At 45.6% G+C, this 14,736-nt stretch overlaps 1 protein-coding gene across 2 annotated transcripts in view; it reads right to left on the bottom strand.

Moving 5' to 3' along the window:
• MGAT5 (alpha-1,6-mannosylglycoprotein 6-beta-N-acetylglucosaminyltransferase) overlaps nucleotides 1–14,736 on the bottom strand; it is a 394,846-nt gene that overhangs the window by 233,204 nt on the left and 146,906 nt on the right. The window contains exon 3 of one of the 2 annotated variants that reach the window (XM_040228417.1): nucleotides 4,742–5,121. In XM_040228417.1, the coding sequence (XP_040084351.1) occupies nucleotides 4,742–4,982 (241 nt within the window). In that variant the 5' untranslated portion in view covers nucleotides 4,983–5,121. Of the gene's footprint in view, nucleotides 1–4,741; nucleotides 5,125–14,736 lie in introns of both variants that reach the window. The other variant, XM_040228416.1, reaches the window with a different exon arrangement.

The raw sequence follows: 14,736 nt of genomic DNA, 5'->3' as shown, positions 1-14,736 counted from the left end.
ATCAAGTGAGAAGAGTCAAGGTTAATAAGGTGAGGATGGACCCCTTGGTTGGGGAGAGGTGTGTCTCATCAGTCCAGGTTTCTATGCCTGGCCTATTAGAAAAGAGCTGATCACTGAGCATCAGAATTTGGGTCAGGCCATTGGAGACAGACATCAGTTCAACTCAGAACAAACCCAGCACTGACTAGAGCGAATGACACCCTTTGTGATGCAATTCCCGAGAAATCACAGACAGGCATGGCCCTGCCAGTCGTGCTGGAGGCTAAGCTGCGGATGGCGCTGGCCTTACACACTCCTCTCCACAGTGACAGGGGAGCACTCAGAAATGCCCTCCACACCCCAGGGATGATTGCTCCAACTGTTCCACACAGGCTGCCAGGGACATCTTTCAGGCACTGCTCCTAAATGACCATATCCCAAAAGAAAGTCAGAAATCTCTTTTTGTATCACCAGACCAGGGTTGGGGGAGGAGGAGATATTATTTGAAAGTTCTTCTACTGTTGTCTGAGGATTAGTCAAATGAACAACCAACTGCAATCCTGTTAGAGACTGACAAACATTTTTGGCAAAGGACCAGAGAGTTAACATCTTAGGCTTTGTACTCTCTGCAGCAACTACTCAGCTTTGCAACTGTCGCACCAAATAGCCATAGACGATACAGAACAATGGAATGCTGGGCTCCAAATCCTTCCAAAGCCATATGAAAACAAGAAGATCTGGCCCAAGGCCATGGGATTCCTGGGAAATTGTTGACACAGGAGAGGTATGATCAGATGAGCATTTCAGAATGAACTATGGTGGCTCCTGAAAGATAGAGTCAGCACACTTTAGATGTTATGTGAAATAAATCCTGGTATTGTCACGTTTGTCTGTTATTAGTTGCTATAAACAAATGACAGTATTTGTGTTTCAGTCAAACTTTATTTACACAGACAGAGTTCCAAATGTGACCCACAGGTCATAGTTGCTGAATACTTCTGCTCCAGCATCTCAAGTCACAAATTTTAATAAGCCAGTAATAATCTAAAGTCATATATTGTGTGCGTGTGTGCTCAGCCATGTCCAACTCTTTGTGACCCCGTGGACTGTAGCCTATCGGCCTCCTCTGTCCACGGAAACTTCCAGGCAAGAATACTGGAGTGGGTTGCCATTTCCTACTCCAGGAGATTTTCCTGACCCAGGGATTAAACCCACGTCTCTTGTGTCTCCTGCTTTGGCAGGCAGATTCTTTACCACTAGTGATACCTAGGAAGCCCCCAAATCATCTACTACAATTCTTCAAACACCTGCTGCAGCTACTGAAGACACATTGAGAGCCTCTGATTATACCAATATGGGATGAGAGATGGAAGAGATTGTTTTTTTTTGAGAGGGAGGTGGTCTATTAATTGGATTCATTCAAACCAGACACGGGTCCCAGCCACTGAGGGTCAGCTCTTCACTGTCCCAGAGCAGATGTCCAGGAGATGCTCTGTGCATGGGCTGTGTTTGTGGCAGAAAAACACAGCAAACCAATGGCTCATGCATCCTCATCCCCACGCCTCCAGCCCAGCTACACCACTGAACATTCAGCAGTCTCCGTATCTCCATCCAACATACAACCTCACCCACCAGAGCTGCCCAGCTACCGACATGCCCACACTGCTAGTGATGTAGTGATGGATTCCAGGGGAAGCACATATCCTCACAGTGGCTTTCCAGCTTCCCAGGACTGGGCCTGGATTATACACTGGGCTCAATCCCAGTTGTCAGTGCCCAGAAATGAGAACCAGGGAGAACCAAACTGGCAAAATTTAAATAACAAAATTCAATTATCTGCTTGAGGACTTCCATGAGAAGATGCCGTTAGATGGGTTTGTTGTTTTCAGCCTTAGTGCAGTGGTTCTCTAAGGTGGGGAGAGGGGAAATTTTGCCCCCCAAGCCTGGAGATATTTTTGATGCGAGTGGATAGACACACCAGAGATGCGGCTAAGCATCCTACAAGGTACACCATGCACAGAATTATCCAGCTCCAAATGTCAATGGTGCTGAGAAGAGAGCCTATGTCTTGGTAAGATTTCATCTCATGATGATCCTCAAACCTCAAGCACAAATGCACAGTCCAATTAAATTCTTGAAACTCAGCTCCAAGGACCACTTTGATTGGCAGGCTGAGTTGATTAGATGAAAGAGAAAAACAGGTTAGGCTTGCTGTTTGGTTGTTTCTCTGTTGTTTCCGAGGAACAGAATTATTCTGCTAAAATTCCTCTGTAAAGGGAGAAAGTTGAAATAAATTTCTGTAGTTTCTTTGAGCTCCAAAGTCTTATGATTATAAACATATAAGGTGGTTGATATTCTAACTAGGCTACTCTGAAGTTTTAAAAAACTTTCTAAAAAAAATATACTGTCTCTGTGAGGCTGAAAAGCTAAGACCAGATCATTGCTCTTTAGTGTGGAGGAGGAAACTCACACTATGAGATGTTTAGCAGTACACAAGAAATAAAACCACTGCAAGCAATTAGAAAACAAAAAGTCTATGCATTTGCCATTCAAGTGGTTTTTCCTTCCCCTGATAAAGATCTGAGAGAGAGAAACAGGAGGAAATTACTACAGGACTAGACCCCTTTCTCTACAAATGTGTAACATGGAAAGCACAGAACCAGAAATTGGAAAGCAGTACCTGTTTTACTCATGACATTTACTTGTAACACAATAGAAACACCAATGGTGACAATTTGCTTTATTTATCTTTTTCTGGTGGTTTACCTATAATATTTGGGTATTAATACAGAAGATCCAAGTCAACATGTAATTTAAAATGCACCCTCCGAAAAACTACCTAGCTGTTTTTCAACATCAGCTCTCAAACTCGTCTCAGTTTTTGATCCATCAGATCAAAGAAAGGTGACATTTAGATCTATTAAAAAAACCAGTGCCAACAGACACTGCCAAATCCTGAAAGACTGGATTAAAAGCAGTTTGTGTGATCATCCAAATAGTGGGCACTGAAAAAGAAAGTCCACATTGTATATGGAAAACAACCATTTCCTCCTTACCAAAAAATACAGATATATATAATTAAAAAGTAACCATATTTCTTGGATTTCTTTTAAAAAGAAAAAAACATATATGTACAATTGAGTATGATTTCTGAGGTGGCTTAGTGGTACAGAATCCTCCTATGGATTTGATCCCTGGGTTGGGAAGATCCCTGGAGAAGGAAATGGCAGCCCACTCCAGTATTCTTGCCTGGGAAATCCCATGGACAGAGAGGCCTGGAGGGCCACAGTCTACAGGGTCTCAAAAAAGTTGGAGATGACTCAGTGACTAAACAACAACAACTCCTGTGTTTGAACTCAAAGTTCAACACCTATTGCTACACATTTTCAGGAATCATCATCTGAACGCTAAAGAAGGCCATCAATGCTTCCCACCTCAACCAACCCCACCCTTGTATCTGATTTATATTATACCTCGGGCTCCAAACCTTGAGGCCACTGAAGTCTCCATTCACTGGCCAGACTTGTCACTGCACGACTTCACAAAGGTCATCCACTGCGAACCAAGTCCACTCTAATACTCAGTGACCACAGGAGGGCTACACCTTGGATTTTCCGAAACATGGTCTGATCCAAATTTCATTTGCAGTTTGTGTTTTGTATATGTGTGGTGGTTTAGTCGCTAAGTCGTGTCTGACTCTTGCGACCCCTGGACTGAAGGCTGCCAGGCTCCTCTGTCCATGGGATTCCTCAGGCAAGAATACTGGAGTGGGTTGCCATTTCCTTCTCCAGAGGATCTTCTTGACCATAGGAACCAAACCTGGTCTCCTGCATTGCAGGCAGATTCTCTACTGATTGAGGTATGAGGGAAGCCCCCATATTGTATTTGTGTATGCTCTGGTAAATATTTTGTGTCCATATATATTTGTGTGTGAGTGTGTATGTATATACATATGTAACAGAAAGATATACACTGCAATGTTAATTGTGGTTATTTCCCACAGCAGTAGATCTATATGTGATTTTCCTTAATCTTTTTTTTTTTTTTTTGGTTTGTCTACAGCTTCCAACTTTTCTATATTAAGCCTAACTTTTGCTGAAAAAAAAATAATATTCCATATGCATATCTTTTCACTCAACCTCATTTCAAAAAGGATTTCGAGCACCTGACAAAAAAAAGCTAGGAGTACCAAAAGATCTCTTTCAAAGTGAGAGCAATCAGAGACACGGGCAAGAAACGAGAGAGCCACAAACTGTGAGGAAACCCAAGGTTAAGACTACTGATCAGCATGTAGGCTCTGATGAAGTGTGTACTGGCCGGAGGGAGGTACACATTTGGCTCTGAGTTTTCTGGCAGGCCTAGAACATTCCTCCTCACCGTCCTTACCTCCCCCTACCCGTCCTAATTAAGTTTTGTTTAGGGAACAATAATGAGACTATTTTTCTATACTCCCTGAACATCCTCCCAGATGAGATCATGCAATCCAGCCATGTGTCCAGCGAAGAGGAGCCAGCTGCAAATACAACCAACAGAGCTCCAAGAGGGAAGCCCCACTGCTCCGGGCACTAAGCATCAGTGTGTATAAGAGGTCAGAATCTCCCAAAGGGCACTGCTTTAACTTTCACAAGGCGTCCCTTTGTGTGCAATGTGTCGCCAGGAGTGGCAAGAGGTAGACTCATCCATGACCAAGTGTGAGAGCCTCCGGGGTCCCTTGGAGGCAAAGCAGAACTGGACGGAGGCACCCCGGCAGTGCAGAACTTACCATAGGCTGTCATGACCCCCGCATAGGGTCCATCCACCACGTTTCTGTTTTCTTCAGCCAGCGCCTTTATGTACCTCTTGCTGAGGTCCAGGATCTGCTCCCGGAGCATGGAGCTGCTCTCGGGCTGAGTTCGCTGCTGGATGGTAAAATGCAAGAGCATCATACCCCAAATAAAGCCAAAAGTCACGAGGAAGAAGCCCAGCTTCTGAGAGGACAGCTTCCACGGAGTGAAGAAAGCCATTGCCTTCTGCCGACTTCGCCTGCCCCGGGCTCCTACAGCGCAGAGGGGAGACAGGAGCTCATGGTACTGGCTGGGTTTGCGGGTTTCCTCGACTCACTCTGGCTCCTGCATCAGCTGATTTCCTTGCCTTGGTTCCATCCTGCTGTGAAGAAGGGGGAAAGTTAGCAGAGTCCTCGTGGCAAAACACGGCGAAATAAACCAGAGCCTTGTTTTCATTCAAACAGCTCTGAAACGTGCAGTTCCTTTTTTCTTCATCTGCCGGTAGCCTATCTCGTGTTATGATTTAGGATCTGTAAGCCGAGAGGGGAAATCTGGCTGGTCGACAGAAAGCTGTACAAATACGGAGGGAAGGAATGTGTGTCTGCGCGTGTTCACAGGTGTAGTAGCAGGGCTGTTCCAGTCTGGACCAAGTTCAAAACAGGAAGTTTGTTTTGCAAGGTGGGGAGGAGATGGAAGGATATTTCATTAAATGTCAGCAAAAACCCAAGAGGAGCGTGAAGTCGTATCACCAGCAGGCACTTCTGTGCCTGTGAAACTTGAACTTACCAAGTCAAGATTCTGTGCTCTGGCAAGGATTAGAGCCCGCAGCTGGAGAGGTGAGCCAGAAAGTGGATGCCCCCTAGGGGGTAATCAGACAAGGAAAGGAGAGAGCCCCCCACAACCTCCCGCAACCGGTATTATTTGAGCATGGTCAGCTTTCAGTAGCAGTGTCTGGAGCCGAGCTGAAGTTCTCAGGGCCACCAGGTGGCCTCTCCCCAGACAGCAGTGCAGACAGGCTGTGCAAGGGGTACCCGACTATCTTTCCGTGCCAGCTATACAAGTGAAAGCTGCACAGTACTTCTCACTTGCACACTTCTTCTCACTTGCACACTTCAGCACAGGAAATGTGGGGCACATGACGGCCTGCTTTTCTGTGGTTCTCATTTTTACTCACACCATGGGGCAAAATGAGAAGTTACAAGGCATCCTCTCAATACCAATGCAGCAGATGCTATCTGGTATCAGCACAGGCTGCACTGTGGTCCTGAATCAAGCCTCCCCAACAAATGAGGCTGAAGCATGGGTTACAAATGCATTGCAGTGGCACAGATGGGCCCCCTTCTGAGAGTCCTGGGCTCACAAACCAGCCGGCTCACAAATGGCATAATTCTTTAGGGGTGTGAAAGCAGAAGCTGAGCATCCACTCCTTCGAGGGACTGACCCAGGATGTATTCTGACTGTGCCTATGTTGCGAGTCAAAGGATTCCTCTTCCTGAGCAGCATAAGAAGAAATGATAGGGGACCCTGGAGCAATTAGCTTTCAGGGTCTATAATGAACCAGATCTGTGCTGGTCTTCCTCTCTCTTTTCCTCGCCTGTCAACGGTCATCAGTAGCTGGTAATACCTCTACTGATACTGATAATAAATGATAAATAAATTCTAGTGATGTTCCAGGCACTGTGATAGATGCTTTTTATGTCTTAGCTCATTGAATTCTTAAAACAGTCCTATACGGTAGAACTATTAATGTTATGTCTGTTTTATAGATGAAAAAACAACAACATGGAAATTACCTTGACAAAGGTCAGTCAGCTACATGGCAGAGAAGAGAGAATCTACAGACATATAACCCAGGAGGCACCAAAGCAGGCCCTGCCTTCTCTAGACCATTCCTCTTCCCTGCCAATCTGTTTATGGCCAAGAATGGTCTGAACAGGCTTAAAGGGTTGTGAAAAGCAATGAAGAATATGTACCTGAAATCCTACGTAGTTCAAAAGCCTAGAACATGCACTCTTGGCCCTTAACAGAAAAAGTTTACCAGCTGCTGAATTCTAAGCCAGTGGTTCCCAGAGTGTGGTCCCCAACTCAGCAGCGGCAGGAGCATCAGTGAGAAAACCAAATTCTCAGGCCCCACTTCAGACCTACTGAAGCAGCAACTGGAGGTGGCCAGAAAGTGGTAGGAGGGGTGGACCTATGCTTCAGTAGCAACAGCAACCAGCAACCTGTGCTTCAGTAGGCAATTCTGAAGCCCACTCAAGTCTGAGAGCCCTGAACGCAGGCAGATGCCTTCACAATGCTGCACCATGGCACTGCCAGTCCGTGCGGCGGTATCTCCCTCTTCTCATCCCGTAAGTTTCTCTGGTCCACCACACCCTCCACATACGCCATTCTACTAGCCCCTTAACCCCCAGGGTCTCCCTCTCTTTCCTCAAGCTGCTCCCCAGACCTGGCTGACCCTGCCCCACATCACACGGATCATCCAAACCAAGCCCGTCTCCGCCTCCTCTCCTCCACCCAGCTCCATTCCCATCTGCTTCACACTCCTCCCCTCCCTCCAGGGCACGATGCTCCCTCCTAGTCTGAAGTTGTAAAACACTGTCTACCTCGACTGTTTACCAGTTTCTGTATGGGATCCATGACACCTTTAAGAGACTCCCCACTTGTGTTCTCAGAGAATGATGCTGCCAGGGGACCAATAAAATCCCTACAGACTGGATGAGCTGGTTACCCAGGCTCGGTGGCACTTCATTCAGCCTCTTCTCACGTGGGCCAGCTGAGAGGCACCTGCATTCACCGCTACAAGGATGCACTGAGCAGGTGCAGCCATCAGGCCCCGAGGACAGAACAGGGATAAGACAGGGCTCCCATCCTCAAGGCCTGAGGCTTCAGAAGCCACCCCCCAACCCAGGAAGTGGCTGCACTTCTGTTTCAATAAGCCATGCTAGTTAGTCGATGTCACCCCAGGGCTGAAGGGATTTTCCCAGAGCAAGCAAACAAGATGTTTATCAAGAAAGACAGCCTCTGGTAATTTTCTTTTGCTATTTTAGGAGAGCCCCCAAAGCAGATAGGCATTACCTGTCAGCTTTCATACAAGAAGCCCTGCTTTGCTTTCCCTAATGAACCCCTGAAGAAGCCGCTCAAAGATGCAAAGTTTAAGCAAAGGAAAGAGCAGGCCCAGGAACTGAGCAAGGACCCAATAGTAGGTGGTGCTTCTCTGACTTGGCTTTGGGGACAGTCAGGACCCACCCAGGTGATACATGCCAGGGGCAAAAAGACCGTCTGAAAACCCAGACTCAGTAAAATCACTTCCTAAAAGAACAGTGATCACTTCCTCCCTTCCCATCCACTCATCAACATGCTGAAATATGGTTTCCCTTTTGAAATGTGATCAAAGATCACATTTGACAAGGAAATACATCTTAATTTAAAAAATAAAAGTATATGAAAAGATACTCAAAATGACTAGCCTTTAGGGAAATGCAAATAAGAAGCACAGTGAAATTTCAATTCCCCTCCATCAGGATGGCTATAATCAAACAAGACAAATAAGAACAAATGTTGGTGAGGATGTAGGAATAGGAGAACCCTTGTATCCTGTGGGCGGGACTGTACAATGGTACAGCCGATGTGGAAAACTGTCTGGCACTTACTCAAATGGCTAAGCAGAGTTATCAGATGACCCAGCTAACTCCGCTCCTAGGAATTCTCCTGAGAGAAATGAAAGCATGCTTCCACACAAAAACTTAAATGGGAACTTTCACAGCCATATTATTCAAAATAGACAAAGAATGAAACCCAAATGGTCATCGTGACAAATGAATGACCAAAATGGGGCAAATTTGTTCTATTCAGCAATAAAAAGAGATGAAGCACTGATACATGCTACAACATGGATGATCCCCGGAAATCCTAAGTGAAAAAAGGCAGTCACAAATGCCACATATTATTGATTCCATTTATACGAATTGTCTAGTAGAATAGACAAATCCTAGAAGTAGAATGTACACAGTAGTTGCTTAGGGTTCTGAGGGGAGTGGGGGTGGGGGGGGATTAGGAGGTGACAACTAAGTCTTGCAGGGTTTATTCTGAGGGATAGTGAAAATGTTCTAAAATGGATTGTGGTGATGGATACACAATTCTGTGGATATACTAAAAACGCTGAATTGTATACGTCAATGGGAAAATTGTATGATATGTTAAACATATCTTAATAAAACTTTTCCAAAAAACAAAAAGCAAGCAAGCCCACCTCCAAAGTTGGGGAAGGAGGGAGAGCTGAATCGAAGACAGCCAGAGGAGCCTCATAGGTGCACTGTGGCCCCAGTCAGGACCCACTCCTTCCCCTACTTCCACAGCCGAGATAAGGCGGGACCCTTACGAAGGGCTGACCACAGGCCCTGCAACAGAAGGAAGTTACGCAAGGAAATTTGCCAGCTGTTTACCAGACACCACTAACCCTTCTCAGCTCTGGATCACTCACTCTTCAAGGCGAGGCCTGCTTTGCCTGCCAGATGCCAATTTCTCAACACACTTGAAGAAACTCTCAAAATCAGCCTTGTTCTGAACAGAACCAGACTGAAGAAGCAGTGAGGAAGCTCCTCCAAAGGCCCATCCGACATTAGGGGGAGACCATTTGTCACATCAGGACCCGTGTCTTTGGAGGATGGATGAAGACAGAAATGCCTAACCCTTCAGGAGCAATACCAGCCCCAGCCACGGAGATCTGACCTTTTCCTCAGACCCACAGGACAGTCCTGACACAGCCTGTGGGTACCACATGCACATGGGTGGCATGACCTGAACTTAGTCATTCCCACAGCTCTGCTGTCCCATTACGGGTCACCTGATCTGCCCACCTGTCTTTGGATGGCAGCCATCATGGCCTACCTCTCGCCTCCCCCTCCACAGTAATATTCAAGAAATCCTATTTGTGTTCTCAGAGGCTGCTGCCACACCACCATCACTCTCTGGCTGTCCAAAGCCAGTGCACCCTCTAGCTCACCAAGCTCCAGCGACAAAAGAAGGTAAGAAAAGAGGTCTCTACACAGACTGCCAGGAAATCCACCCATGGTAAAGCATCAAAGAAGCAACTGGCTATGCAAGCCGCTCACAAGAGTGTGCCCTCTACTAGACGGGTAAGAGAAACCTCACTGTTACAGGCCTGGTGAAACTGATTCGCAAACTTTCGTTCCTGCCTCTGGTGCCAGAAACTGCTCAGGACGGCAAAACAGATCTGTGCTTCCAGACTGCAGCTACTGGTGCTTTGCAGAAGGCAAGCAAGACCTGCTGCCTTTTAAAACACATCAACCTGGATTGTATCTATGCCAAATGTGTAACCATCATGCCAAAAAGCATCCAGCTAGTACACCACATCCCTGGAGATCCTGCTTAAGAATCCACTATGGTGAAAAACATTTAAGAAAAGTTTTCTTCTTCCTATTACTGGTAGTTCTGAATGTTAAAATATTTTCCCCCCATGAGGGTCAAAAGTTAACTAAGTATATAACTGCAAGTGGAAAATGGGTTGGGGGCGGGGAATCAGTATTGGCAATTTTTCCACTTTCATTTCCGTGAATTTTTAATATAAATGTGGGGACATAAAGCATTAATGCAAGTCAAAATGTTTCAGTGAACAAGTTTCAGCAGTTCAACTTGATAACAATATAAATAAACCTGTAAAAATTTTCTGGACAATGCCAGCATTTGGATTTTTTAAAAAACAGGTAAATTTCTTACTGACTGTAACTAAATGGTATTTGTAGCATTTTTATCATACAGTAGATTCCATTCATTCACTATACTTTTCTGAGTTGTCCTACGTGCAAGTACATGTTTTTAAGTTTGCTACTGAAATACATTAAACTATTAAAAACACACACACCCAAATCCTGAGTCCACTGTACTCATCCATGTTGCCTTGGAAACCACATCACTATCTCACAAATGAACCCCATATCTTATCTAAAACCTTCCCTGGATCCCTGGACTGAGGAGGGCCCATCCTCCTTGGAGCATCCCCCAGAAGTATGTGCTCGTTCTAAAGAGCTTCTTTACTTCTCTGTAGGATAATCTCTTTCATTTCCACTATAGGGTCTGTAAGCTCCCTGGAGACAGGAAGTGCCAAAATGGGACTGCCTTGCACACTGGGGATGGTCATTATGTGTTTGTCAGATGAAAGAACGGGATGACAGGGATGACAAAACACAAATGAGTAGTGGCCTCTGGAACCACCACCTGGGGTGAACCACAAAGAAGCCAGACACTCTGAGAATGTAAGTTAACCTCACCTGTTAGGAGTTTTTAGATTTGTCACATAGCAGTGAACGATTATTATGCCCTTGACTAGATGGGGGTTAAACTAAAGAGGATGCAGTGGTAGATGGGCACAAAAAGAAAAAAAAAGGGATAAGAGTTTCAGGAAATAATTCTAGAAGGGGCAGTGACTTTGGCACCAAAAAGCTGTCCAAGACAAGGGATGGGAGGGGAAACAAGTTTGGGGGGAACTTAGGTAGAGGCTGTTGGTTCCATCATCGGGTATCCAAGATGATCCCAGGACATCAGAAGGGTGATGAAGGGGAAATGAAAGAGCTCCTGCATCTAGGGCCTAGAAATCCACAGCTGGTCCCACCCATTAGCACTGTGGGATTGTAGACAAGTCTGTCTCAGGTTCTGCATAAGTGAAATGGGGAAAGTTGTAGAACCACAGAACACACTGGCAAACTAGATGAATAGGGGTTACTGGTCTTCAAACTGTGTTCCAAAGGACTTTAGGGTCCCCAGAGATGCTTCTGAGGTTCCATAAATGTTTTTGTTTGAATTTTGTCTTCCTTAGCATAACATTTCTTCCTTTAAAAAATTTGGTTAGGAAAAGTTTTATACTATAGATTCTCAACAAAACTTCCACATATCTCTGTATGTGGAGTTTAAATTTTGAATTCCTATGCTAATTTGGTAGGAAAATTAATGCTTGGCAGTGGTCTTATTTGCTTATTTGTTTTATAAAATTCAGGTCCACATATCTACTCATGTAAGATTGCATGATACCAAATACTGTGAGACCCAGATTAAATGCCAGATGAGGATCCATCATAAATTGTATGTTTCAGAGACATTTTGGCTGATCATTCTTCATTACAAGTAATAATAGCAGTCTTTAGAGAATGCTAATGACTCAACTCTGAAACAATTCCCTACCACTTCTCTTTCTAGCCTCTGTACGAATTTACATTAATAGCAACTTAAGAGTGCCTGGTGTTAAAAAATAGTAGCCATTACCGTTTGCTATCAGGGTGAATCTGGACTTCCACTATTCTACAGCCAAAATTCAGCACAGAAATCAACTGTGTGCTAACTAGACATGAGTGCACACCACCTCACTAATTCTGACTCTCCAGAGTAGCTCACTGGCCTAGTCATCCACTTTAAAAGGAAGTAGGATAAATTAAAGCATATAAAATAGCTGTATGCAGACTGGGATACTACGTAAGATCTGGCTTAGGAAAATAATAACAAGTACAAACTCTTCATTCACAGAGAAGGACAATGAGGTTCAGAAAACATTCTGCTTTCCAATGAGAGTCAGAATCAAACCATAACTCAAGCTTCCTGATCCCATTTGATCTGCTCCACACCAAGCTGTATCTCCCAGCTGCCTGCAGGAAACTCGAAGGGGAAGAAACTTATCAAATGAAACACCAACCAGAAACCACAGTTCAGTGACAGTAAGGACCTGTGAGTCTACTGTGATGCCGTACCAAGCTTGAGGAGCTGGAAAAATCAGCAAATGAAAAGAAGAAAAACATACATTCATGGAATTACTGGTGCAAGGCAGGCAGATGGCCTGGGGTGGGAGTCCTGCTCTAAATGTGGTATCTTCTGTTGTTAAAAGGAGAAGCTGAGCAGGAGGGAAGGACAAGCAAAACACTTTTTTCCTCCCAAGTAAGTCCAAATTCCTAGGAAGATGCCCCCAAGCTGGATACTCCCTGCCTGCATGGTTCAGTGCCACCAACCCGAAGCCAGTCCCGGGGCCCACTCTGAGGTGTGAGTCCTTGGAAGCTGTGCTAACCATGAGCTCGCCTCCCAATTTGTGGAGCAAAAGACTCCAGGAAACAACAGCGTTGGAGGCGCTGATGGAACATGTACAGACAGGGCCCTCTTCATCCACCTTCTTGACTGGGTCCTCTGACACATTCTAGTCCTTTATAAACAGGAAAAACACATTTGAAGTGAAAACAGCCTGTTCTCTTTAGAACCAGCTAAACAAGTCTTATTTTGAGTCACTAACCAACGACAATGGCTAAAACAACACAACTTTGCTGTGGGGGCGGGGGGTGGTTCTGATGTTTAGGTTTTATATGACCCATGCCTTTTACATCTGAAGTCATCAAACCAAGACAGCCCTGTGCCTGGTTTGCATTTATCAGGCGGCACTTGCATTCTCCATGTGGACAGACAGAAGGGAAACGGCCAGCCATGCCCACGAGGCAAGATCTGCCTTGCAGTTACACTGTTGACTAAGTGTAGTTCGGAGCTCTGTAGCTGGCATTAATAAATAAGTTTTCAAATACTGTAATAAAGCTAATGACTCTGTATCCAGAATAGGCCCTCCTTCCCACCCTCTCTATTCCATCCCTTTCCCACTTCCACCGCCAACTATCCTCTGGTGTATGTGGCCATCTCCACCAGGGGGAGCAGAGGGGCAAGGAAAACACTTGCAAAGGCACCTGATGACTGTATTCTGACTTCCCCTCTTGCGCATTACGGACAGGCGGACAAAAAGGAAAGGTGACAAAGGATTGCGGAGGAAGCTGTCACTTCCGGATCAGATAATATCTTTGTTCTGTAAGTTTCATTTAGCAGGCTCACAGGTTATTCACAGTTGACAGAATTTCCCATCATCATCAACAACAAAAAATGAAACCGCAGCAAGTCCAAGAATTCGGAAAACATCTACTAAGCCACAACAAAAAGCATGGGTCCCTGAAAAATGAAATAAACCCATTTAGTCCAAGGTGTCTCCATCCTTGGCACAACTGACATTTGAGGCCAGATCCTTCTTTGTGATAAGGGGCTGTCCTGTGCATTATAGGAATTTGACAGCACCCCGTCCTCTAGCTACTAGACACCTTTAGATAGATGCCTTTAGAACCTGCCACTCCCAACTGTGACAATCAAAAGTGCTTCTTGACAATGTCAAATGTTCCCTAAAGGATCAAAGCACCCAGGTTGATAACCACTGCCTTAGCGCACCAGCAGGACATCACCCACCCCACTGGATGAGGCTCAGGAAAGGTGAGGCTGTAGGACTATATTGAAGAGCAAGGAGAAGCAAACCAAGCAAACTCAGGAGTCAGTCACCAGCCCTGAAGATGCGCAGGCTCAGAGGCCTGAGCTAAGACTAGAGGCCATAGATGGACAGGGCAGAGCAGGGGTAGTGGCTGATTCCTGATGCTGTCCCAAGCTGACTGACAGATGAGTCTCATTTTTGTCCACATCCTTCAGTCCCAGTGCTATCCTGGTACCTGCCAAGGAGCTCATGCCTGGGCTGGCTGCTGCAGCTGCTAAGTCACTTCAGTCGTGTCCGACTCTGTGCGACCCCAGAGACGGCAGCCCACCAGGCTCCCCCGTCCCTGGGATTCTCCAGGCAAGAACTACTGGGGTGGGTTGCCATTTCCTTCTCCCATGCATAAAAGTGAAAGTGAAGTCACTCAGTCGTGTGCGACTCCTAGCGACCCCATGGACTGCAGCCTACCAGGCTCCTCCATCCATGGGATTTTCCAGGCAAGAATACTGGAGTGGGTTGCCATTGCCTTCTCCGGGGCTGGCTATGCCCTCATTTACTAATTAGTACATGGCATGCAGGCTCCACTCCACAAAGATCCAAGCCTACAAATCAAGGCACAGGGAAGAAGCCTTGAGAAGACAATCTCTGATGCTACATCAGACAGTCTTAAATAGAAAAAGATTGTCATCTGGCTTCCAGCCCAGGAAACCA

This window comes from Oryx dammah, unplaced genomic scaffold (assembly GCF_014754425.2).
Source record: "Oryx dammah isolate SB20612 unplaced genomic scaffold, SCBI_Odam_1.1 HiC_scaffold_27, whole genome shotgun sequence".
Lineage (NCBI taxonomy): Eukaryota > Metazoa > Chordata > Mammalia > Artiodactyla > Bovidae > Oryx > Oryx dammah.
Note: the sequence above shows the minus strand (reverse complement) of the source record. Positions and strands in the feature narration are given on the sequence as shown.